This window comes from Salvelinus namaycush, unplaced genomic scaffold (genome assembly GCF_016432855.1).
Source record: "Salvelinus namaycush isolate Seneca unplaced genomic scaffold, SaNama_1.0 Scaffold544, whole genome shotgun sequence".
NCBI classification, from domain to species: domain Eukaryota; kingdom Metazoa; phylum Chordata; class Actinopteri; order Salmoniformes; family Salmonidae; genus Salvelinus; species Salvelinus namaycush.
The window spans coordinates 1-27016 of NW_024061247.1; the positions used below are offsets into that span (position 1 = coordinate 1).

At 47.5% G+C, this 27016-nt stretch overlaps 1 protein-coding gene across 1 annotated transcript in view; it reads right to left on the minus strand.

Moving 5' to 3' along the window:
• Positions 1 to 3988: 3988 nt before the first annotated feature.
• The window catches only part of LOC120041798 (collagen alpha-2(VI) chain-like), a gene marked incomplete at its 3' end in the record, with an annotated part of 36908 nt that continues 13880 nt past the window's right edge, over positions 3989 to 27016 (minus strand). The window contains exons 7-21 of the mRNA XM_038986663.1: positions 25330 to 25395; positions 23488 to 23586; positions 21769 to 21795; positions 21540 to 21665; positions 15914 to 15976; positions 15752 to 15814; positions 15493 to 15546; positions 15340 to 15375; positions 15079 to 15141; positions 14807 to 14932; positions 14569 to 14631; positions 11818 to 11868; positions 10273 to 10434; positions 10131 to 10166; positions 3989 to 4054 (exon numbers count right to left, since the gene is read on the minus strand). Coding sequence (XP_038842591.1) covers positions 3989 to 4054; positions 10131 to 10166; positions 10273 to 10434; positions 11818 to 11868; positions 14569 to 14631; positions 14807 to 14932; positions 15079 to 15141; positions 15340 to 15375; positions 15493 to 15546; positions 15752 to 15814; positions 15914 to 15976; positions 21540 to 21665; positions 21769 to 21795; positions 23488 to 23586; positions 25330 to 25395 — 1101 coding nt within the window. The remainder of the gene's footprint in view (positions 4055 to 10130; positions 10167 to 10272; positions 10435 to 11817; positions 11869 to 14568; positions 14632 to 14806; positions 14933 to 15078; positions 15142 to 15339; positions 15376 to 15492; positions 15547 to 15751; positions 15815 to 15913; positions 15977 to 21539; positions 21666 to 21768; positions 21796 to 23487; positions 23587 to 25329; positions 25396 to 27016) is intronic.

The window sequence follows — 27016 nt, forward strand, 5'->3', positions numbered from 1 at the left end:
TATTAATTCAGACCCATAACCATTCAGATGGTGGTAGACTATAACAGTTATTAATTCAGACCCATAACCATTCAGATGGTGGTAGACTATACAGTTATTAATTCAGACCCATAACCATTCAGATGGTGGTAGACTATAGCAGTTATTAATTCAGACCCATACAGATGGTGGTAGACTATAGCAGTTATTAATTCAGACCCATTCAGATGGTGGTAGACTATAGCAGTATTAATTCAGACCCATCCTTCAGATGGTGGTAGACTATAGCAGTATTAATTCAGACCCATAACCATTCAGATGGTGGTAGACTATAGCAGTTATTAATTCAGACCCATAACCATTCAGATGGTGGTAGACTATAACAGTTATTAATTCAGACCCATAACCATTCAGATGGTGGTAGACTATAACAGTTATTAATTCAGACCCATAACCATTCAGATGGTGGTAGACTATAGCAGTTATTAATTCAGACCCATAACCATTCAGATGGTGGTAGACTATAGCAGTTATTAATTCAGACCCATTCAGATGGTGGTAGACTATAACAGTTATTAATTCAGACCCATAACCATTCAGATGGTGGTAGACTATAGCAGTTATTAATTCAGACCCATTCAGATGGTGGTAGACTATAACAGTTATTAATTCAGACCCATAACCATTCAGATGGTGGTAGGTCGGTGGGATCGTGAGGTCAGTAGGATCGTGAGGTCGGTGGGATCGTGAGGTCGGTGGGATCGTGAGGTCAGTGGGATCATGAGGTCAGTGGGATCGTGGGATCGTGAGGTCAGTAGGATCGTGAGGTCGGTGGGATCGTGAGGTCGGTGGGATCGTGAGGTCGGTGGGATCATGAGGTCAGTGGGATCGTGAGGTCGTGAGGTCGGTGGGATCGTGAGGTCGGTGGGATCGTGAGGTCGGTGGGATCGTGAGGTCGGTGGGATCGTGAGGTCGTGAGGTCAGTGGGATCGTGAGATCGTGAGGTCAGTGGGATCGTGAGGTCGGTGGGATCGTGAGGTCAGTGGGATCGGTGGGATCGTGAGGTCGGTAGGATCGTGAGGTCGGTAGGATCGTGAGGTCAGTAGGATCGTGAGGTCAGTAAGATCGTGAGGTCAGTGGGATCGTGAGGCCTTGGATGTTTCTTCTTTAATCTTGGAGCCTGTTACTGAACTACCACTGAACAAAAATATAAACGCAACATATAAAGTGTTGGTCCCATGTTTCATGAGCTGAAATAAAAGATCCCAGAAATGTTCCATACGCACAAAAAACGTATTTCTCTCAAATGTGCATACATTGGTTTACATCCCTGTTAGTGAGCATTTCTCCTTTGCCAAGATAATCCATCCACCTGACAGGTGTGGCATATCAAGAAGCTGATTAAACAGCATGACCATTACACAGGTGCACCTTGTGCTGGGGACAATAAAAGGCCACTCTAAAATGTGTAGTGTTGTCACACAACACAATGCCACAGATGTCTCAAGTTTTGAGGGGGCTAGCAATTAGCATGCTGACTGCAGGAATGTCCATCAGAGCTTCTGCCAGAGAATTGAGTGTTAATTTCTGTACCATAAGCCTCCAACGTCGCTTTAGAGAATTTGGCAGTACGTCCAGCCAGCTTCACAACTGCAGACCACGTGTATGGCGTTGTGTGGGTTAGCTGATGTCAACGTTGTGAACAGAGTGCCCCATGGTGGTGGTTGGGTTATGGTATGGGCAGGTATAAGCTACGGACAATGAACACAATTGCATTTTATCAATGGCAATTTGAAAGCACAGAGATACCGTGACGAGATCCCGGGGCCCATTGTCGTGCCATTCATCCGCCGCCATCACCTCATGTTTCAGCATGATAATGCACAGCCTCGTGTCGGAAGGATCTGTACACAATTCCTGGATGCTGCAAATGTCCCAGTTCTTCCATGGCCTGCATACTCACCAGACATGTCACCCCATTGAGCATGTTTTGGATGCTCTGGATCAACGTGAACGACAGCGTGTTCCAGTTCCCGCCAATATCCAGCTACTTCACACAGCCATTGAAGAGGAGTGGAACAACATTCCACAGGCCCCGATCAGCAGCCTGATCAACTCTATGTGAAGGAGATGTCGTGCTGCATGAGGCAAATGGTGGTCACACCAGATACTGACTGGTTCTGATCCAAGCCCCTACCTTTTTTATGTATCTGTGACCAACAGATTCATATCTAAATTCCTAGTAATGTGAAATCCATAGATTAGGACCTAATTAATTAATTTCCATTGACTGATTTCCTGATATGAACTGTGTTGGATGTTGCGTTTATATTTTTGTTCAGTATAACTTTCATCTCATCATTCCACCCTGTTAATTCAGGTCATGTGCAAAAGTATACTATGACATTACGATGTTTAACTACATACCATACAGTATATATTGAGATACGATGTTTAACTACAGTACATACAGCATTGGCCTCATGGTGAAATTCCTGAGCGGTTTTCTTTCTCTCTGGCAACTAAGTTAGGAAGGACGCCTGTAACTTTGTATTGACTGGGTGTATTGATACACCATCCAAAGCATAATTAATTACTTCACCATGCTCCTAGGGATATTCAGCAGTTTTCTTTTTTACACATCTACCAATCGGTGCCCTTCTTTGCGAAGGCATTGAAAAATCTCCATGGTCTTTTGTGGTTGAATCTGTGCTTGATTGAGAGACCTTACAGATAATTGTATGTGTGGGGTACAACAATGGGGTAGTTATTCAAAAATCATGTTATTATTGAGTCCATGCAACTTATCATGCAAAATGTTTACTCCTGAACTTATTTAGGCGGTTGAATACTTATGGACTCAAGATATTTCAGCTTTTAATGTTTCTTTTTCTTTTTCTACAAACAGAATTCCACTTTTGACATTATGGGTTATTGTGTGTAGATCAAGGACTCAAAATATCAATGTAATCCATTTTAAATTCAGGCTGTAACACAACAAAATGTGAAAAAAGTCAAAGGGGTGTGAATTCTTTCTGAAAGCGCTGTAGTCCACGAGTTTGGTGATGTTTGAAGGTAATTGAAGGGAGTTTTAAACCCGAGTGATAAACTGGTTGGTATTTCCCCCATTATAATGGAGGTTCACTAGGATGCTAATGGAAACGTGAACAAGATGGCAGCCAAACTTTTTATACTTTTTTCAACAATATTTTTTAGCTCCTATTGGGTTTATTTTATATAAACGAAGGCTCAGTTAACTTCAGGTAATATATGCACCTATGCAATGTGAAGATAGAATGTGTTAACCATGTTTGTTTGTAAGAAAATAGCATTTAACAGTTCGCTAGCTTTATGCTAACAGAAGCTTGCTAAGCGCTAGGCTATTGTGTTTCCGGTATTCTTGTCTCATGTGTTGAGGGTTAATAATGTGACGTTTCTCAGCATTGTTTAACACAGGTCTCCAGTCGTTTGTAGCTTTATGGAAATTGACATTGCTAGTACACCGAGCTCTCTATCATGTAACGTAAATCTTTATGGTTCAATTTGACGGTTTTACACGACAAATAGCTTTTGTTGTTATACACTAACTTCTATACGGATTGAATAGTCTCAGGTTATATGCACTAGTTATTTGACTGTTACTGAGAGGTAATTAGCGGATTCTGCAGATGTATGGAGATAGCTTTTTGAACTTGAGGCCTTTATTTTTTGGAATGTGAAAAATACTAAATACTACAATGCACTTGTAATGACAAAACATGAAAAAAAAGTAAAACTACTGTATAATTTAATGCATCTTGGAGTCTAATACTGAACACTACTAACTTTTGTCCGTCTCGTCATTCCACCCTGTTAATTCAGGGCCATTATCTGCTGACCAGGTCTCAGTCGGAGGCATGTAACACGTGGATTTCAGGCTGTTGTGTGTGTGTGTGTGTGTGTGTGTGTGTGTGTGTGTGTGTGTGTGTGTGTGTGTGTGTGTGTGTGTGTGTGTGTGTGTGTGTGTGTGTGTGTGTCGGAATAACTCACCACAGCAGCCACAGGTCTCTCTGATGTAGTTCATGACATCACATTCCTACAATGAAAACATCACATTTCATCACATGACCTTTCTCTGAGAGGGATGACAAAAGAGTGATAAGAGGGATAGAGGGGTAGAGGGATGGAGGGGTAGAGGGATGGAGGGATGGAGGGGTAGAGGGATGGAGGGGTAGAGGGATGGAGGGGTAGAGGGATGGAGGGGTAGAGGGATGGAGGGTTGGAGGGTTGGAGGGATAGAGGGATGGAGGGGTAGAGGGATGGAGGGGTAGAGGGATAGAGAGATGGAGGGATAGAGGGATGGAGGGGTAGAGAGATAGAGAGATGGAGGGATGGAGGGATAGAGGGATGGAAGGGTAGAGGGATAGAGAGATGGAGGGGTAGAGGGATGGAGGGATAGAGGGATAGAGAGATGGAGGGATAGAGGGGTAGAGAGATAGAGAGATGGAGGGATAGAGAGATGGAGGGATGGAGGGGTAGAGAGATGGAGGGATAGAGGGATAGAGAGATGGAGGGATAGAGGGATGGAGGGGTAGAGAGATAGAGAGATGGAGGGATAGAGAGATGGAGGGGTAGAGAGATAGAGAGATAGAGGGATGGAGGGGTAGAGGGATAGAGAGATGGAGGGATAGAGGGATGGAGGGGTAGAGGGATGGAGGGGTAGAGGGATGGAGGGGTAGAGGGGATAGAGGGATGGAGGGGTAGAGGGATGGAGGGTTTGAGGGATGGAGGGTTGGAGGGATGGAGGGGTAGAGGGATGGAGGGGTGGAGGGATGGAGGGATGGAGGGGTAGAGGGGTGGAAGGGTAGAGGGATGGAGGGGTGGAGGGGTAGAGGGATGAGGGATGGAGGGATGGAGGGGTAGAGGGATGGAGGGGTGGAGGGGTTGAGGGATGGAGGGATGGAGGGGTAGAGGGATGGAGGGGTAGAGGGATGGAGGGGTAGAGGGATGGAGGGGTAGAGGGATGGAGGGATGGAGGGATAGAGGGATAGAGGGATGGAGGGGTAGAGGGATGGAGGGGTAGAGAGATAGAGAGATAGAGGGATAGAGAGATAGAGGGGTAGAGGGATAGAGGGATAGAGGGATAGAGGGGTAGAGAGATAGAGAGATAGAGGGATAGAGGGGTAGAGGGATAGAGAGATAGAGGGATAGAGGGATAGAGGGATAGAGGGGTAGAGGGATAGAGGGATAGAGGGGTAGAGGGATGGAGGGGTAGAGGGGATAGAGGGATGGAGGGGTAGAGGGGTGGAGGGATAGAGGGGTTGAGGGATGGAGGGATAGAGGGATGGAGGGGTAGAGGGATGGAGGGGTAGAGGGATAGAGAGATGGAGGGATAGAGGGGTAGAGGGATAGAGGGATAGAGGGATGGAGGGGTAGAGGGATAGAGGGATGGAGGGATAGAGGGGTAGAGGGATGGAGGGGTAGAGGGATAGAGGGGTAGAGGGATAGAGGGGTAGAGGGATGGAGGGATGGAGGGGTAGAGGGATGGAGGGGTAGAGGGATGGAGGGGTAGAGGGATGGAGGGATGGAGGGGTAGAGGGATGGAGGGATAGAGGGGTAGAGGGATGGAGGGGTAGAGAGATAGAGAGATGGAGGGATAGAGGGGTAGAGGGGGTAGAGGGATGGAGGGTTGGAGGGGTAGAGAGATAGAGAGATGGAGGGGTAGAGGGATAGAGGGATGGAGGGGTAGAGAGATAGAGAGATGGAGGGATAGAGGGGTAGAGGGGGTAGAGGGATGGAGGGTTGGAGGGGTAGAGAGATAGAGAGATGGAGGGGTAGAGGGATAGAGGGATGGAGGGGTAGAGGGATAGAGGGGTAGAGGGATGGAGGGGTGGAGGGGTAGAGAGATGGAGGGATAGAGGGATGGAGGGATAGAGGGGTGGAGGGATGGAGGGGTAGAGAGATAGAGAGATGGAGGGATAGAGGGGTAGAGGGATGGAGGGGTAGAGAGATAGAGAGATGGAGGGATAGAGGGGTAGAGGGGGTAGAGGGGTAGAGGGATGGAGGGTTGGAGGGGTAGAGGGATGGAGGGGTAGAGAGATAGAGAGATGGAGGGATAGAGGGATGGAGGGTTGGAGGGGTAGAGGGATGGAGGGATAGAGGGGTAGAGGGATGGAGGGGTAGAGAGATAGAGAGATGGAGAGATAGAGGGGTAGAGGGATGGAGGGTTAGAGAGATAGAGAGATGGAGGGATAGAGGGGTAGAGGGATGGAGGGATGGAGGGATAGAGGGGTAGAGGGATGGAGGGATAGAGGGATAGAGGGGTAGAGAGATAGAGAGATAGAGGGATAGAGGGGTAGAGAGATAGAGGGATAGAGGGATAGAGGGGTAGAGGGATAGAGGGATAGAGGGATAGAGGGGTAGAGGGATAGAGGGGTAGAGGGATAGAGGGGTAGAGGGATAGAGGGATAGAGGGATAGAGGGGTAGAGAGATAGAGAGATAGAGGGATAGAGGGGTAGAGGGATAGAGGGATAGAGGGATGGAGGGGTAGAGGGATGGAGGGATAGAGGGATAGAGGGGTAGAGGGATGGAGGGGTAGAGGGATAGAGGGGTAGAGGGATAGAGGGGTAGAGGGATGGAGGGATGGAGGGGTAGAGGGATGGAGGGGTAGAGGGATGGAGGGGTAGAGGGGTAGAGGGATGGAGGGATGGAGGGGTAGAGGGATGGAGGGATAGAGGGGTAGAGGGATGGAGGGGTAGAGAGATAGAGAGATGGAGGGATAGAGGGGTAGAGGGGGTAGAGGGATGGAGGGTTGGAGGGGTAGAGAGATAGAGAGATGGAGGGGTAGAGGGATAGAGGGATGGAGGGGTAGAGAGATAGAGAGATGGAGGGATAGAGGGGTAGAGGGGGTAGAGGGATGGAGGGTTGGAGGGGTAGAGAGATAGAGAGATGGAGGGGTAGAGGGATAGAGGGATGGAGGGGTAGAGGGATAGAGGGGTAGAGGGATGGAGGGTTGGAGGGGTAGAGAGATGGAGGGATAGAGGGATGGAGGGATAGAGGGGTGGAGGGATGGAGGGGTAGAGAGATAGAGAGATGGAGGGATAGAGGGGTAGAGGGATGGAGGGGTAGAGAGATAGAGAGATGGAGGGATAGAGGGGTAGAGGGGGTAGAGGGGTAGAGGGATGGAGGGTTGGAGGGGTAGAGGGATGGAGGGGTAGAGAGATAGAGAGATGGAGGGATAGAGGGATGGAGGGTTGGAGGGGTAGAGGGATGGAGGGATAGAGGGGTAGAGGGATGGAGGGGTAGAGAGATAGAGAGATGGAGAGATAGAGGGGTAGAGGGATGGAGGGTTAGAGAGATAGAGAGATGGAGGGATAGAGGGGTAGAGGGATGGAGGGATGGAGGGATAGAGGGGTAGAGGGATGGAGGGTTGGAGGGGTAGAGAGATAGAGAGATGGAGGGATAGAGGGGTAGAGGGATGGAGGGATAGAGGGGTAGAGAGATAGAGAGATGGAGGGGTAGAGGGGTAGAGGGATGGAGGGGTAGAGAGATGGAGGGGTAGAGGGATGGAGGGGTAGAGGGATGGAGGGATGGAGGGGTAGAGGGATGGAGGGATAGAGGGGTAGAGGGATGGAGGGGTAGAGAGATAGAGAGATGGAGGGATAGAGGGGTAGAGGGGGTAGAGGGATGGAGGGTTGGAGGGGTAGAGAGATAGAGAGATGGAGGGGTAGAGGGATAGAGGGATGGAGGGGTAGAGAGATAGAGAGATGGAGGGATAGAGGGGTAGAGGGGGTAGAGGGATGGAGGGTTGGAGGGGTAGAGAGATAGAGAGATGGAGGGGTAGAGGGATAGAGGGATGGAGGGGTAGAGGGATAGAGGGGTAGAGGGATGGAGGGTTGGAGGGGTAGAGAGATGGAGGGATAGAGGGATGGAGGGATAGAGGGGTGGAGGGATGGAGGGGTAGAGAGATAGAGAGATGGAGGGATAGAGGGGTAGAGGGATGGAGGGGTAGAGAGATAGAGAGATGGAGGGATAGAGGGGTAGAGGGGGTAGAGGGGTAGAGGGATGGAGGGTTGGAGGGGTAGAGGGATGGAGGGGTAGAGAGATAGAGAGATGGAGGGATAGAGGGATGGAGGGTTGGAGGGGTAGAGGGATGGAGGGATAGAGGGGTAGAGGGATGGAGGGGTAGAGAGATAGAGAGATGGAGAGATAGAGGGGTAGAGGGATGGAGGGTTAGAGAGATAGAGAGATGGAGGGATAGAGGGGTAGAGGGATGGAGGGATGGAGGGATAGAGGGGTAGAGGGATGGAGGGATGGAGGGTTGGAGGGGTAGAGAGATAGAGAGATGGAGGGATAGAGGGGTAGAGGGATGGAGGGATAGAGGGATGGAGGGGTAGAGGGATGGAGGGATAGAGGGATGGAGGGGTAGAGGGATGGAGGGATAGAGGGGTAGAGGGATGGAGGGGTAGAGGGATGGAGGGATGGAGGGGTAGAGGGATGGAGGGGTAGAGGGATGGAGGGGTAGAGGGGTAGAGGGATGGAGGGATGGAGGGGTAGAGGGATGGAGGGATAGAGGGGTAGAGGGATGGAGGGGTAGAGAGATAGAGAGATGGAGGGATAGAGGGGTAGAGGGGGTAGAGGGATGGAGGGTTGGAGGGGTAGAGAGATAGAGAGATGGAGGGGTAGAGGGATAGAGGGATGGAGGGGTAGAGAGATAGAGAGATGGAGGGATAGAGGGGTAGAGGGGGTAGAGGGATGGAGGGTTGGAGGGGTAGAGAGATAGAGAGATGGAGGGGTAGAGGGATAGAGGGATGGAGGGGTAGAGGGATAGAGGGGTAGAGGGATGGAGGGTTGGAGGGGTAGAGAGATGGAGGGATAGAGGGATGGAGGGATAGAGGGGTGGAGGGATGGAGGGGTAGAGAGATAGAGAGATGGAGGGATAGAGGGGTAGAGGGATGGAGGGGTAGAGAGATAGAGAGATGGAGGGATAGAGGGGTAGAGGGGGTAGAGGGGTAGAGGGATGGAGGGTTGGAGGGGTAGAGGGATGGAGGGGTAGAGGGATAGAGGGATGGAGGGATAGAGGGATGGAGGGTTGGAGGGGTAGAGGGATGGAGGGATAGAGGGGTAGAGGGATGGAGGGGTAGAGAGATAGAGAGATGGAGAGATAGAGGGGTAGAGGGATGGAGGGTTAGAGAGATAGAGAGATGGAGGGATAGAGGGGTAGAGGGATGGAGGGATAGAGGGATAGAGGGGTAGAGGGATAGAGGGATAGAGGGGTAGAGAGATAGAGAGATAGAGGGATAGAGGGGTAGAGGGATAGAGGGATAGAGGGGTAGAGAGATAGAACGATAGAGGGATAGAGGGGTAGAGGGATAGAGGGATAGAGGGATAGAGGGGTAGAGGGATGGAGGGGTATAGGGATGGAGGGATGGAGGGATAGAGGGGTAGAGGGATGGAGGGATGGAGGGGTGGAGGGATGGAGGGATGGAGGGGTGGAGGGATAGAGGGGTAGAGGGATGGAGGGATAGAGGGGTAGAGGGGTAGAGGGATGGAGGGGTAGAGAGATGGAGGGATAGAGGGGTAGAGAGATGGAGGGATGGAGGGGTAGAGAGATGGAGAGTTAGAGAGAGGGGTAGAGGGATGGAGGGGTAGAGAGATGGAGGGGTAGAGGGATGGAGGGGTGGAGGGATGGAGGGGTATAGGGATGGAGGGGTGGAGGGGTGGAGGGGTAGAGGGATGGAGGGTTGGAGGGGTAGAGAGATAGAGAGATGGAGGGATAGAGGGGTAGAGGGGTAGAGGGATAGAGGGGTAGAGAGATAGAGAGATAGAGGGATAGAGGGGTAGAGAGATAGAGGGGTAGAGGGATAGAGGGGTAGAGAGATAGAGGGATAGAGGGATAGAGGGGTAGAGAGATAGAGGGATAGAGGGATAGAGGGGTAGAGGGATGGAGGGTTGGAGGGGTAGAGGGATGGAGGGATGGAGGGGTAGAGGGATGGAGGGGTGGAGGGATGGAGGGGTAGAGGGATGGAGGGGTGGAGGGGTGGAGGGGTAGAGGGATGGAGGGGTAGAGGGATGGAGGGGTGGAGGGATGGAGGGGTATAGGGATGGAGGGATGGAGGGGTGGAGGGGTAGAGGGATGGAGGGATGATAAAAGAGGGATAGAGGTTCTTACTGTGAGGCCGGGGTCTCCCTCAGGACCTGGATCTCCCTGTAGAGAGAAAGAGATACTTTCATACACAGATTACAACACACACTCACACACCGTGTGGAAGCACTGTCTGTGTGTGTGTATGCGTGGGTGCTTGTGTACGTACGTCTCGTCCACCCACTCCTCTTGGTCCTCTGAATCCAGGTTCTCCCTGAGGCCCTGGTTCACCCCCCTCTCCAGGGGTCCCCGCTCCCCCTGGTCCTCCCTTGGGGCCACAGTCTCCTCTGCCTCCTCTGGATCCTAGACCGCCCTTCTCGCCACGTTCACCCTGAATCCACACAGGGTCAGACAGTGTGTTAGAGAGAGTGTTAGGCTGTTCGGGAGTGTGTGTGTGTCAGGGAATCATCCTACGATTTTTTTTTTAAGTTATGAAATATTAAATTGATCCTTTTTAGAATAAACTATACTGAATATATTCAAATATATTCACCAAATACATAAGTGGGCGAGATGAGCAGTCTCTGTTTGACCTTGGTGAATTCTGAGAAACAAACTTTGTGCGCCTTTATTTTTTGGAATGTGAAAAATACTAATGAGCTGTAAACAGACCCAGAGCCACTGGGTGTGATGAGCTGTAAACAGACCCAGAGCCACTGGGTGTGATGAGCTGTAAACAGACCCAGAGCCACTGGGTGTGATGAGCTGTAAACAGACCCAGAGCCACTGGGTGTGATGAGCTGTAAACAGACCCAGAGCCACTGGGTGTGATGAGCTGTAAACAGACCCAGAGCCACTGGGTGTGATGAGCTGTAAACAGACCCAGAGCCACTGGGTGTGATGAGCTGTAAACAGACCCAGAGCCACTGGGTATGATGAGCTGTAAACAGACCCAGAGCCACTGGGTGTGATGAGCTGTAAACAGACCCAGAGCCACTGGGTGTGATGAGCTGTAAACAGACCCAGAGCCACTGGGTATGATGAGCTGTAAACAGACCCAGAGCCACTGGGTGTGATGAGCTGTAAACAGACCCAGAGCCACTGGGTGTGATGAGCTGTAAACAGACCCAGAGCCACTGGGTGTGATGAGCTGTAAACAGACCCAGAGCCACTGGGTGTGATGAGCTGTAAACAGACCCAGAGCCACTGGGTGTGATGAGCTGTAAACAGACCCAGAGCCACTGGGTATGATGAGCTGTAAACAGACCCAGAGCCACTGGGTGTGATGAGCTGTAAACAGACCCAGAGCCACTGGGTATGATGAGCTGTAAACAGACCCAGAGCCACTGGGTGTGATGAGCTGTAAACAGACTGAAGTCTCTGAACACCTCAACCCCTGTTCTGGACTGAAGTCTCTGAACACCTCAACTCCTGACTCATACCCTCATTCAATCACTGCTGTGATCCCTTCCCAACACTGTAAGTAGCCGTCTCATTCCTCTTCCTGCTTTGTCATCTCCGTGACAACCCTGTCTCATTCCCCCTCCTGCTTTGTCATCTCCATGACAACCCTGTCTCAGTCCCCTTCCTGCTTTGTCATCTCCGTGACAACCCTGTTTCAGTCCCCTTCCTGCTTTGTCATCTCCGTGACAACCCTGTCTCAGTCCTCGCCTCTACTGTGGTTCTCCCATCCTTGTAAATTGTTCAAGTCACCAGCCTGTGGTGTGTGTGCTGGTGTGTGTGTGTGTGTGTGTGTGTGTATGTGTGTGTGTACCGTTGGTCCTCTTGGTCCTGGGTAACTGAAGCCAGCTCTTCCCACGTCGCCCTACAGCAGCACAGAAATCAATCGATCAGCACAGAAATCAATCGATCAGCACAGAAATCAATCGATCAGCACATAAATCAATCGATCACAACACAGTCAAAACAGTCACATCAGGGTTCCCAAACTCGGTCCTGGGTCCTCCTGGGTGCACATTTTGTTTTTTTTGCCCATAACGCTCCACATCTGATTCAAATGATCAAAGCTTGATGATTAGTTGTGTAGTGCCAGGGCCAAAAACCAAAACATGCCCCCCTCGAGGTCCCGATAACTGAGTTTGGGAACCTCCTGCATTAAAGAGAGAGTCAGACATGAAGTCAACAGCAATGTCAGGTTGACGTCCACAACAGCTAGAAGATCCTTTAACTTCTCTGTTGTTTTGCATCTCACTCATCTGTAACATCTGCAGTTCATCCTGCTCCTCGTCGTATCAGACGCACCACACACTCTGAGAACTACACTCTGAGAACTACACTCACTGAGACAAACACAAACACTCTGAGAACTACACACTGAGAACTACACTCTGAGAACTACACTCTGAGAACTACACACTCTGAGAACTACACACTGAGAACTACACTCTGAGAACTACACACTGAGAACTACACTCTGAGAACTACACTCTGAGAACTACACTCACTGAGAACTACACTCTGAGAACTACACTCTGAGAACTACACTCACTGAGACAAACACAAACACTCTGAGAACTACACACTGAGAACTACACTCTGAGAACTACACTCTGAGAACTACACTCACTGAGACAAACACAAACACTCTGAGAACTACACACTGAGAACTACACTCTGAGAACTACACACTGAGAACTACACTCACTGAGACAAACACAAACACTCTGAGAACTACACACTGAGAACTACACTCTGAGAACTACACACTGAGAACTACACTCACTGAGACAAACACAAACACTCTGAGAACTACACACTGAGAACTACACTCTGAGAACTACACTCACTGAGACAAACACAAACACTCTGAGAACTACACACTGAGAACTACACTCTGAGAACTACACACTGAGAACTACACACTCTGAGAACTACACTCTGAGAACTACACACTGAGAACTACACACACTGAGAACTACACACACTGAGAACTACACACTCTGAGAACTACATTCACTGAGACAAACACAAACACACTGAGAACTACACACTCTGAGAACTACACACTGAGAACTACACACACTGAGAACTACACACTCTGAGAACTACACACTGAGAACTACACACTCTGAGAACTACACACTGAGAACTACACTCTGAGAACTACACACACTGAGAACTACACACTCTGAGAACTACACACTGAGAACTACACACACTGAGAACTACACACTGAGAACTACACACTGAGAACTACACACACTGAGAACTACACACACGGAGAACTACACACTCTGAGAACTACACACTCTGAGAATTACACACTGAGAACTACACACTGAGAACTACACACTGAGAACTACACACTCTGAGAACTACACACACTGAGAACTACACACTGAGAACTACACACACTGAGAACTACACACTGAGAACTACACACACTGAGAACTACACACACTGAGAACTACACACACTGAGAACTACACACACTGATAACTACACACTGAGAACTACACACTGAGAACTACACACTGAGAACTACACACACTGAGAACTACACACTCTGAGAACTACACACTCTGAGAACTACACACACTGAGAACTACACACTGAGAACTACACACTGAGAACTACACACACTGAGAACTTCACACACTGAGAACTACACACACTGAGAACTACACACACTGAGAACTACACACTGAGAACTACACACTCTGAGAACTACACACTGAGAACTATACTCTGAGAACTACACACACTGAGAACTACACACTCTGAGAACTACACACTGAGAACTACACACACTGAGAACTACACACTGAGAACTACACACTGAGAACTACACACACTGAGAACTACACACTGAGAACTACACACTGAGAACTACACGGGTGGCGCAGTGGTCTAGGGCACTGCATCGCAGTGCTAGCTGCGCCACCAGAGTCTCTGGGTTCGCGCCCAGGCTCTGTCGCAGCCGGCCGCAACCGGGAGGTCCGTGGGGCGACGCACAATTGGCATAGCGTCGTCCGGGTTAGGGAGGGTTTGGCCGGTAGGGATATCCTTGTCTCAGTATGTAAAATGTAATAAAATGTATGCACTCTACTGTAAGTCGCTCTGGATAAGAGCGTCTGCTAAATGACTAAAATGTAAAATGTAATGTAATGTACACACACTGAGAACTACACACACGGAGAACTACACACTCTGAGAACTACACACTCTGAGAACTACACACTGAGAACTACACACACGGAGAACTACACACTCTGAGAACTACACACTGAGAACTACACACTGAGAACTACACACTCTGAGAACTACACACACTGAGAACTACACACACTGAGAACTACACACTGAGAACTACACACACTGAGAACTACACACACTGAGAACTACACACTGAGAACTACACACTGAGAACTACACACACTGAGAACTACACACACTGAGAACTACACACTCTGAGAACTACACACACTGAGAACTACACACTGAGAACTACACACTGAGAACTACACACACTGAGAACTACACACTGAGACAAACAGACACACACCTTTGGTCCTGCCAGGCCGGGGTCTCCTCTCGGTCCGGCATCACCGGGGTCGCCACGGGTACCCTGTTACACAGATAGTGGTTACCATAGCAACATTATCATGCCATCCCCGTGGTTACTGTAAATTGCCACCATATCACCATAACATGACCATGTACACACACACACACATACAGGAAGCCAAGAACATGAGGAAAGCATTGTGATCGGACTGGTGAAGCTATGATCTGTGACCTACGTTCTTCCCTGCCGCTCCTGAAGAGCCGGGGGGCCCGCGTGGCCCTGGGAGTCCGTTGTCTCCCTTGGTTCCTTTGTTTCCTACTTCACCTGGTAGTCCTCTCAGCCCCTCAGGTCCTGCCTCGCCCTGAAACACACGAGGACAACAGGTAGGACTGGTGAGCGAGTGAAAGTGTGTGTGTGTGTGTGAGAGCAAGTGTGTGTGAGCGAGTGAAAGTGTGTGTGTGTGTGTGTGTGTGAGAGCAAGTGTGTTTGAGCGATGTTGTGTCATACCTTGTCTCCTTTAACTCCGTCTGTTCCCTGATTCCCCTTTGACCCAAAGTCTCCTCTTCTCCCCTACAAAACACAACGACCCAACAACCATTAGACAAACACAACGACCCAACAACCATTAGACAAACACAACTGGACAAACATTACACAACCGTTAGAGACAGAAACCATTAGACTATGCCACAACGTACAGACAATATTGAGACACAGAGCTAGTTTCCCTAGAACACGTTGACTGTGCAGAGATTCAGAGGGTCTCACCAGTTCTCCCTTGTCTCCTGGGCCTCCAATAGTTCCCTAGAAGAGACACACATATGATTATATGACATACAGTATTCTACATTACTGGGCCAGTTAGAGTGTTATAGTGTGTGTAGTAGAGTGTTATAGTGTGTGTGGAGTAGAGCTTCTTACTGGTGTTCCTTTGGCTCCAGGGAAGCCAGGCGAGCCGGGACTCCCTCTCTCACCCTGAGGAGGAGGAAGACAACAGGGTTATTTACCCTTTAACCTCTAACTCTGACCTCTGACCTTTCTATCAGGTCCCTGGTCTAACAACCAGAGAGGAGCAGTGAAGAGCAACAGAGGTCAGGGATGATCCCTCTGATATCAGAGCATATGGAACACTGGGATGTAGGAAGTAACATCATATCGTGTGCAGTGACTTCCTGTTTACCTTAGGTCCAGCGTCTCCCACCGGGCCGAGGGGGCCTGCGCTTCCTGATCGACCGGGATCTCCCTGGAGACACAAACACAGTGATTGTAGAACTAGGGTCCAAGCAGCAAACGAGGCGTTGTAGTTTTATGATTACAATTCTGTTTGATCTCAATCGCGTACCTTCTCTCCGTCTGTTCCAGGAAGTCCACCATTGCCCGCGTCTCCCGAGTGACCATCAGGACCCTGTTGTCAGAGACACGCACACATATTTATAACACACACACACACACTGGGAAAATAGTGGTCAATGTACACTAATTTCAAACAGATTTCAACCACAAATCAACAACATGATTTCAAGGGTTGGTTTACTTGAAGTAGAATTCACGTTTGTTGAGAACTCAATTAAATATCAAGCCAATAGTGTTGCTATGTCACGGCTGATGCTGGAAGGAGACCAAAGTGCAGCGTGGTGGGCGTACATTTTCCTTTTTGTTTAAAATGTCGCCAACAAAACAACAAACGAACGAAACAACCGTGAAGCTTACAGGGCTATAGTGCCACAAACAAAGACAACTTCCCACACAGAAAGGAGGGAAAAGGGCTACCTAAGTATGGTTCCCAATCAGAGACAACGATAGACAGCTGTCCCTGATTGAGAACCATACCCGGCCAAAACATAGAAATAAAGAAACATAGAAAACAAAACATAGAATGCCCACCCCAAATCACACCCTGACCAAACCAAATAGAGACATAAAAAGGCTCTCTAAGGTCAGGGCGTGACATGCTAGTAATAGAACATATAATAGATGTGTTGATCTGTCAGGTTTCTCAGAACATATATAATAGATGTGTCACGCCTGCTCTCGCTCCCCCTCCGTGGCGCTCGAAGGCTGTCCTGCATTACGCACTCCTGACACCATCATTACGCACACCTGCCTTCCCTTGTCACGCGCATCAGCGATATTGGACTCTCCTGGACTCTATCACCTGTTTATTACCTCCTCTATATGTGTCAGTTCCCCAGCTCTGTTCCCCGCTGCTGCATTGATTGTCGCCTGTCTTTGTGTTTCCCAGTTCTGACACTGTTCCTGTCCTGTTGCCACGTCCGTTCCAAATTAAATTTAAACTCTCCGTACCTGCTTCTCTTCTGCAGCGTCGTACCTTACAAGATGTTATGTTCTGTCAGGTTTCTCAGAACATACCCTGTCTCCTGGATCTCGTCAGGTTTCTCTGAACATACCCTGTCTCCTGGATCTCGTCAGGTTTCTCAGAACGTACCCTGTCTCCTGGATCTAGTCAGGTTTCTCAGAACATACCCTGTCTCCTGGATCTCGTCAGGTTTCTCAGAACGTACCCTGTCTCCTGGATCTCGTCAGGTTTCTCAGAACGTACCCTGTCTCCTGGATCTCATCAGGTTTCTCAGAATATACCCTGTCTCCTGGATCTCGTCAGGTTTCTCAGAACGTACCCCGTCTCCTGGATCTCATCAGGTTTCTCAGAATATACCCTGTCTCCTGGATCTCGTCATGTTTCTCAGAATATACCCTGTCTCCTGGATCTCGTCAGGTTTCTCAGAACGTACCCTGTCTCCTGGATCTCGTCAGGTTTCTCAGAATATACCCTGTCTCCTGGATCTCGTCATGTTTCTCAGAATATACCCTGTCTCCTGGATCTCGTCAGGTTTCTCAGAATATACCCTGTCTCCTGGATCTCGTCAAGTTTCTCAGAACGTACCCTGCCTCCTGGATCTCGTCAGGTTTCTCAGAACATACCCTGTGTCCTGGATCTCGTCAGGTTTCTCAGAACGTACCCTGTCTCCTGGATCTCGTCATGTTTCTCTGAACGTACCCTGTCTCCTGGATCTCGTCATGTTTCTCAGAACATACCCGGTGTCCTGGATCTCGTCAGGTTTCTCAGAACATACCCTGTGTCCTGGATCTCGTCAGGTTTCTCAGAATATACCCTGTCTCCTGGATCTCGTCATGTTTCTCAGAACATACCCTGTCTCCTGGATCTCGTCAGGTTTCTCAGAACATACCCTGTCTCCTGGATCTCGTCAGGTTTCTCAGAACATACCCTGTCTCCTGGATCTCGTCAGGTTTCTCAGAACATACCCTGTCTCCTGGATCTCGTCAGGTTTCTCAGAATATACCCTGTCTCCTGGATCTCGTCATGTTTCCCAGAACATACCCTGTCTCCTGGATCTCGTCAGGTTTCTCAGAACATACCCTGTCTCCTGGATCTCGTCAGGTTTCTCAGAATATACCCTGTCTCCTGGATCTCGTCAGGTTTCTCAGAACGTACCCTGTCTCCTGGATCTCGTCATGTTTCTCAGAACGTACCCTGTCTCCTGGATCTCGTCAGGTTTCTCTGAACGTACCCTGTCTCCTGGATCTCGTCAGGTTTCTCAGAACATACCCTGTCTCCTGGATCTCGTCATGTTTCTCAGAACGTACCCTGTCTCCTGGATCTCGTCAGGTTTCTCAGAACATACCCTGTCTCCTGGATCTCGTCAGGTTTCTCTGAACATACCCTGTCTCCTGGATCTCGTCAGGTTTCTCAGAACATACCCTGTCTCCTGGATCTCGTCAGGTTTCTCAGAACGTACCCTGTCTCCTGGATCTCATTAGGTTTCTCTGAACGTACCCTGTCTCCTGGATCTCGTCAGGTTTCTCAGAACATACCCTGTCTCCTGGATCTCATCAGCTTTCTCTGAACATACCCTGTCTCCTGGATCTCGTCAGGTTTCTCAGAACATACCCTGTCTCCTGGATCTCGTCAGGTTTCTCTGAACGTACCCTGTCTCCTGGATCTCGTCAGGTTTCTCAGAACGTACCCTGTCTCCTGGATCTCGTCAGGTTTCTCAGAACGTACCCTGTCTCCTGGATCTCGTCATGTTTCTCAGAACATACCCTGTCTCCTGGATCTCGTCAGGTTTCTCAGAACATACCCTGTCTCCTGGATCTCGTCAGGTTTCTCAGAACATACCCTGTCTCCTGGATCTCGTCAGGTTTCTCAGAACATACCCTGTCTCCTGGATCTCGTCAGGTTTCTCAGAATATACCCTGTCTCCTGGATCTCGTCATGTTTCCCAGAACATACCCTGTCTCCTGGATCTCGTCAGGTTTCTCAGAACATACCCTGTCTCCTGGATCTCGTCAGGTTTCTCAGAATATACCCTGTCTCCTGGATCTCGTCAGGTTTCTCAGAACGTACCCTGTCTCCTGGATCTCGTCATGTTTCTCAGAACGTACCCTGTCTCCTGGATCTCGTCAGGTTTCTCTGAACGTACCCTGTCTCCTGGATCTCGTCAGGTTTCTCAGAACATACCCTGTCTCCTGGATCTCGTCAGGTTTCTCTGAACATACCCTGTCTCCTGGATCTCGTCATGTTTCTCAGAACATACCCTGTCTCCTGGATCTCGTCAGGTTTCTCTGAACGTACCCTGTCTCCTGGATCTCGTCAGGTTTCTCAGAACGTACCCTGTCTCCTGGATCTCGTCAGGTTTCTCAGAACGTACCCTGTCTCCTGGATCTCGTCATGTTTCTCAGAATCTACCCTGTCTCCTGGATCTCGTCAGGTTTCTCAGAACATACCCTGTCTCCTGGATCTCGTCAGGTTTCTCAGAATATACCCTGTCTCCTGGATCTCGTCAGGTTTCTCAGAACATACCCTGTCTCCTGGATCTCGTCAGGTTTCTCAGAACCTACCCTGTCTCCTGGATCTCGTCAGGTTTCTCAGAACGTACCCTGTCTCCTGGATCTCGTCATGTTTCTCAGAACGTACCCTGTCTCCTGGATCTCGTCATGTTTCTCAGAACGTACCCTGTCTCCTGGATCTCGTCAGGTTTCTCAGAACGTACCCTGTCTCCTGGATCTCATCAGGTTTCTCTGAACGTACCCTGTCTCCTGGATCTCGTCATGTTTCTCAGAACGTACCCTGTCTCCTGGATCTCGTCATGTTTCTCAGAACGTACCCTGTCTCCTGGATCTCGTCAGGTTTCTCAGAATATACCCTGTCTCCTGGATCTCGTCAGGTTTCTCAGAACATACCCTGTGTCCTGGATCTCGTCAGGTTTCTCAGAACGTACCCTGTCTCCTGGATCTCGTCAGGTTTCTCAGAACGTACCCTGTCTCCTGGATCTCGTCAGGTTTCTCAGAACGTACCCTGTCTCCTGGATCTCGTCAGGTTTCTCAGAACATACCCTGTCTCCTGGATCTCGTCAGGTTTCTCAGAACGTACCCTGTCTCCTGGATCTCGTCAGGTTTCTCAGAACATACCCTGTCTCCTGGATCTCGTCAGGTTTCTCAGAACGTACCCTGTTTCCTGGATCTCGCCAGGTTTCTCAGAACATACCCTGTCTCCTGGAGCTCGTCAGGTTTCTCAGAACATACCCTGTCTCCTGGATCTCGTCAGGTTTCTCTGAACATACCCTGTCTCCTGGATCTCGCCAGGTTTCTCAGAACATACCCTGTCTCCTGGATCTCGTCAGGTTTCTCAGAACATACCCTGTCTCCTGGATCTCGTCAGGTTTCTCAGAACATACCCTGTCTCCTGAATCTAGTCAGGTTTCTCAGAACATACCCTGTCTCCTGGATCTCGTCAGGTTTCTCTGAACGTACCCTGTCTCCTGGATCTCATCAGGTTTCTCAGAACATACCCTGTCTCCTGGATCTCGTCAGGTTTCTCTGAACGTACCCTGTCTCCTGGATCTCGTCAGGTTTCTCTGAACGTACCCTGTCTCCTGGATCTCGTCAGGTTTCTCAGAACGTACCCTGTCTCCTGGATCTCGCCAGGTTTCTCTGAACGTACCCTGTCTCCTGGATCTAGTCAGGTTTTTCTGAACGTACCCTGTCTCCTGGATCTCGTCAGGTTTCTCTGAACGTACCCTGTCTCCTGGATCTCGTCAGGTTTCTCAGAACGTACCCTGTCTCCTGGATCTCGCCAGGTTTCTCTGAACGTACCCTGTCTCCTGGATCTCGTCAGGTTTCTCAGAACGTACCCTGTCTCCTGGATCTCGTCAGGTTTCTCAGAACGTACCCTGTCTCCTGGATCTCGTCAGGTTTCTCAGAACCTACCCTGTCTCCTGGATCTCGTCAGGTTTCTCAGAACGTACCCTGTCTCCTGGATCTCGTCAGGTTTCTCAGAACGTACCCTGTCTCCTGGATCTCGTCAGGTTTCTCAGAACATACCCTGTCTCCTGGATCTCGTCAGGTTTCTCAGAACGTACCCTGTCTCCTGGATCTCATCAGGTTTCTCAGAACATACCCTGTCTCCTGGATCTCGTCAGGTTTCTCAGAACGTACCCTGTCTCCTGGATCTCGTCAGGTTTCTCAGAACATACCCTGTCTCCTGGATCTAGCCAGGTTTCTCAGAACGTACCCTGTCTCCTGGATCTCGCCAGGTTTCTCAGAACATACCCTGTCTCCTGGATCTCGCCAGGTTTCTCAGAACATACCCTGTCTCCTGGATCTCGTCAGGTTTCTCAGAACATACCCTGTCTCCTGGATCTCGTCAGGTTTCTCAGAACATACCCTGTCTCCTGGATCTCGTCAGGTTTCTCAGAACATACCCTGTCTCCTGGATCTAGTCAGGTTTCTCAGAACATACCCTGTCTCCTGGATCTCGTCAGGTTTCTCAGAACGTACCCTGTCTCCTGGATCTAGTCAGGTTTCTCAGAACGTACCCTGTCTCCTGGATCTCGTCAGGTTTCTCAGAACGTACCCTGTCTCCTGGATCTCGTCAGGTTTCTCAGAACGTACCCTGTCTCCTGGATCTCATCAGGTTTCTCAGAACGTACCCTGTCTCCTGGATCTCCTTTGCAGCCGGGAGCGCCGATGCGTCCGATCTTCCCCTTTTGTCCGTCTGTCCCGTTGCGTCCTGCGAGGCCGGCCACACCCTTCTTCCCCTCAGCTCCGATCTCTCCCTGAAAACACACACACTCAGCAATAATACAGAATCTACCTTGAGTCCCACGCTGCCCAGATCTGATAATCAATGATTAATACCTAATGAAATATTGATCTCACCTTTTCCCCCTCCAGACCAATTTCACCCTACAAGAACAGAACAGAAATTAGAACAGAACACAGAACAACAGAACAACAGAACAACAGAACAACAGAACAACAGAACACAGAACAACAGAACAACAGAACAACAGAACAACAGAACACAGAACAACAGAACAACAGCCATTAGGGAAACAACACACATTATTACTAGTATTACTCGTCACTACATATAAATACATTATCACTAGTATTACTAGTCACTATATATAAATACATTATCACTAGTATTACTCGTCACTATATATAAATACATTATTACTGGTATTACTCGTCACTACATATAAATACATTATTACTAGTATTACTCGTCACTACATATAAATACATTATTACTAGTATTACTCGTCACTACATATAAATACATTATCACTAGTATTACTAGTCACTATATATAAATACATTATTACTGGTATTACTAGTCACTACATATAAATACATTATCACTAGTATTACTCGTCACTACATATAAATACATTATCACTAGTATTACTAGTCACTATATATAAATACATTATTACTGGTATTACTAGTCACTACATATAAATACATTATCACTAGTATTACTAGTCACTATATATAAAGACATTATTACTGGTATTACTCGTCACTACATATAAATACATTATCACTAGTATTACTAGTCACTATATATAAATACATTATTACTGGTATTACTAGTCACTACATATAAATACATTATCACTAGTATTACTAGTCACTATATATAAAGACATTATCACTCGTATTACTAGTCACTATATGTAAATACATTATCCCTAGTATTACTAATCACTACATATAAATACATTATCACTAGTATTACTAGTCAATATATAAAGACATTATTACTGGTCACTATATATAAAGACAATATTACTAGTCACTATATATAAAGACATTATTACTAGCATTACTAGTCACTATATATAAAGACAATATTACTAGTCACTATATATAAAGACATTATTACTAGCATTACTAGTCACTATATATAAAGACAATATTACTAGTCACTATATATAAATACATTATTACTGGTATTACTAGTCACTATATATAAAGACATTATTACTAGTATTACTAGTCACTATATATAAAGACATTATTACTAGTATTACTAGTCACTATATATAAAGACATTATTACTAGTATTACTAGTACATTTGCATAATTACATAATTACTGGTATTACTAGTCACTATATATAAAGACAATATTACTAGTCACTATATATAAATACATTATCACTAGTATTACTAGTCACTATATATAAATACATTATTACTGGTATTACTAGTCACTACATATAAAGACAGTATTACTAGTCACTATATATAAAGACATTATTACTGGTATTACTAGTCACTATATATATACATTATCACTAGTATTACTAGTCACTATAAATATACATTATCACTAGTATTACTAGTCACTATATATATACATTATCACTAGTATTACTAGTTACATTTGCATAATTACATAATTACTGGTATTACTAGTCACTATATATATACATTATCACTAGTATTACTAGTCACTATATATATACATTATCACTAGTATTACTAGTCACTATATATATACATTATCACTAGTATTACTAGGTACATTTGCATAATTACATAATTACTGGTCGTGTGTGTGAATGGGAGGAGCCTGTAGACTTGCCTTGACTCCTGGTTGACCAATGGGACCCTCGATGCCGGGGTCGCCCTGTCTTCCTCTCTCTCCTTTAAGACCGGAGTTGCCATTGTCTCCTTTGATTCCCTGTAACACACAAGATATTAGTGGCCTGCTACCTTTCTGGAACATGTAAACAGATCCAAACAGATCCAAACAGATCCAAACAGATCCAAACAGATCCAAACAGATCCAAATGGTGGCATATCAGGCCTAGGGAGGTTATTTTGGCATTAACATACATTCGAAACAAGGTTATTCAAATTAGCCTACATCACTGCAGTTTACAGCCCTAAACAATAGCGTAGTCACTTGATAGCAATAATAAATCCCCATTGAACTGTGTTGTAGCCTAGGCAGAATAATGTTCTTGTCTAAAAATATAAATGTTGGCCGAATCAATTGTGGAGCTCTGCGTGCCCAGTGACTGCAGAGCTCAGCCTGGAGAAACGCACAGATCTGCCATTTCATAATCTGTTAAAAGAAAATATTGCACTTTGACAGGTAGGCTTACATATGTATAGCCCTAATATCAAGCTAATGAATGGCCAAATATCTATCTAATATTTAGCTTCTTATTTCGGCTACACATTTCTAGCCTCTCTCTACCAGCTGTTACCGTGAGCAATAGGCTATAGCTATCCAAGCCTCTCCGCAATAGGCTATAGCTATCCAAGCCTCTCCGCAATAGGCTATATGCTACCCAAGCCTCTCCGCAATAGGCTATATGCTACCCAAGCCTCTCCGCAATAGGCTATATGCTACCCAAGCCTCTCCGCAATAGGCTATATGCTACCCAAGCCTCTCCGCAATAGGCTATATGCTACCCAAGCCTCTACGCAATAGGCTATATGCTACCCAAGCCTCTCCGCAATAGGCTATATGCTACCCAAGCCTCTCCGCAATAGGCTATATGCTACCCAAGCCTCTTCGGTATAGGCTATATGCTACCCAAGCCTCTACGCAATAGGCTATATGCTACCCAAGCCTCTCCGCAATAGGCTATATGCTACCCAAGCCTCTTCGGTATAGGCTATATGCTACCCAAGCCTCTTCGGTATAGGCTATATGCTACCCAAGCCTTTTGTCATGACATTTTTGTACTTTACTGGCATAAAAAAGGTTGGATGGAGACCTGGTTTATCACAGTGTTAATTTTGTCACTCTTTTTTGATTTAGTCTAGTCTTAGTGATTTTGACAAAAATATAATTAAGTTACATTTCATTTGAATAATGATTTAGTGTAGTTATTATCAAAATGACCAAAACAGTGGGCCATTTCAGTCAACTACATGCCCTTTAATTTTAGTCACATCACATTTGTATTATCTCATTAAAACCTGTAGTACACACAAATCACTGACTTCCATGTGCACAAACATACATAGCCTTGTCCTGCCAACATATTTTTCTGCATAACATCCTATTCTCTATGACAAACATATATAAAAAAATTATCTGGCCATGTAAATTTCTAATTCAGCCTACACAGATATGACACATTACTTAACACACACACAGAGACAGAGAGAGAGACAGAGACAGAGACAGAGAGAGAGAGAGAGAAAAGTTAACATGTTTCCCATGCCAATAAAGCCCTTTAATTGAATTGAGAGAGAGATTTGCACATAGTTACAAAACTGTATTTAACGGGAGAAACCAGAGAGAACAACAAGCTCGCTCTGTCTGTCTGTCTGTCTGTCTGTCTGTCTGTCTGTCTGTCTGTCTGTCTGTCTGTCTGTCTGTCTGTCTGTCTGTCTGTCTGTCTGTCTGTCTGTCTGTCTGTCTGTCTGTCTGTGTGTGTGTGTGTGTGTGTGTGTCTGTGTGTACCTTCTGCCCTCTGTGTCCTTTGGGACCAGGAGGTCCTTCTGTCTCCAGACACTTCACCTTGTAGCACTAACATGGGAGAAACAGAGACATCTAGTATCAATCAATCAGACAGGGAGAAACAGAGACATCTAGTATCAATCAATCAGACAGGGAGAAACAGAGACATCTAGTATTAATCAATCAATCAATAAATAATCAAACCTCTAATGTATACATATATATATACACTACATGACCAAAAGTATGTGGACACCTGCTCATCAAACATCTCATTCCAAAATCATGGGTATTAATATGGAGTTGGTCCCCCTTTGCTGCTATAACAGCCTCCACTCTTCTGGGAAGGCTTTCCACTAGATGTTGGAACATTGCTGCTATAACAGCCTCCACTCTTCTGGGAAGGCTTTCCACTAGATGTTGGAACATTGCTGCTATAACAGCCTCCACTCTTCTGGGAAGGCTTTCCACTAGATGTTGGAACATTGCTGCTATAACATTCTCCACTCTTCTGGGAAGGCTTTCCACTAGATGTTGGAACATTGCTGCTGTAACAGCCTCCACTCTTCTGGGAAGGCTTTCCACTAGATGTTGGAACATTGCTGCTATAACAGCTTCCACTCTTCTGGGAAGGCTTTCCACTAGATGTTGGAACATTGCTGCTATAACAGCCTCCACTCTTCTGGGAAGGCTTTCCACTAGATGTTGGAACATTGCTGCTATAACAGCCTCCACTCTTCTGGGAAGGCTTTCCACTAGATGTTGGAACATTGCTGCTATAACAGCCTCCACTCTTCTGGGAAGGCTTTCCACTAGATGTTGGAACATTGCTGCTATAACAGCCTCCACTCTTCTGGGAAGGCTTTCCACTAGATGTTGGAACATTGCTGCAGGGACTTGCTTCCATTCAGCCACTAGAACACTAGTGAGGTCGGGCACTGATGTTGGGCGATTAGGCCTGGCTCGCAGTCGGCGTTCCAATTCATACCAAAGGTGTTCGATAGGGTTCAGGTCAGGGCTCTGTGCAGGCCAGTCAAGTTCTTCCACACCGATCTCGACAAACCATTTCTTGTATGGACCTGGCTTTGTGCACGGGGGCATTTTCATGCTGAAACAGGAAAGGGCCTTCCCCAAACTGTTGCCACAAATTTGGAAGCACAGAATCGTCTAGAATGTCATTGTATGTTGTAGTGTTAAGATTTCCCTTCACTGGAATTAAGGGGCCATGAAAACAGCCCCAGACCATTATTCCTCCTCCACCAAACTTTACAGTCAGCACTATACTAAACAAAGTTGGCACTATGCATTGGAACAGGTAACGTTCTCCTGGCATCCACCAAACCCAGATTAGTCCGACCCAGATTAGTCCGACTGCCAGATGGTGAAGACTGACTCATCCCTCCAGAGAACGCATTTCCACTGCTCCAGAGTCCAATGGCGACGAGCTTTACACCACTCCAGCCAATGCTTGGCGTTGGGCATGATGATCTGGGGCTTGTGTGCGGCTGCTCGGCCACGGAAACCCATTTCATGAAGCTCCCGAGAAACAGTTCTTGTGCTGACGTTGCTTCCAGAGGCAGTTTGGACCTCGGTAGTGAGTGTTGCAACCGAGGACAGACACTTTTTTACGCGCTTCAGCACTCGGTTGTCCCGTTCTGTGAGCTTGTGTGGCCTACCACTTTGCGGCTGA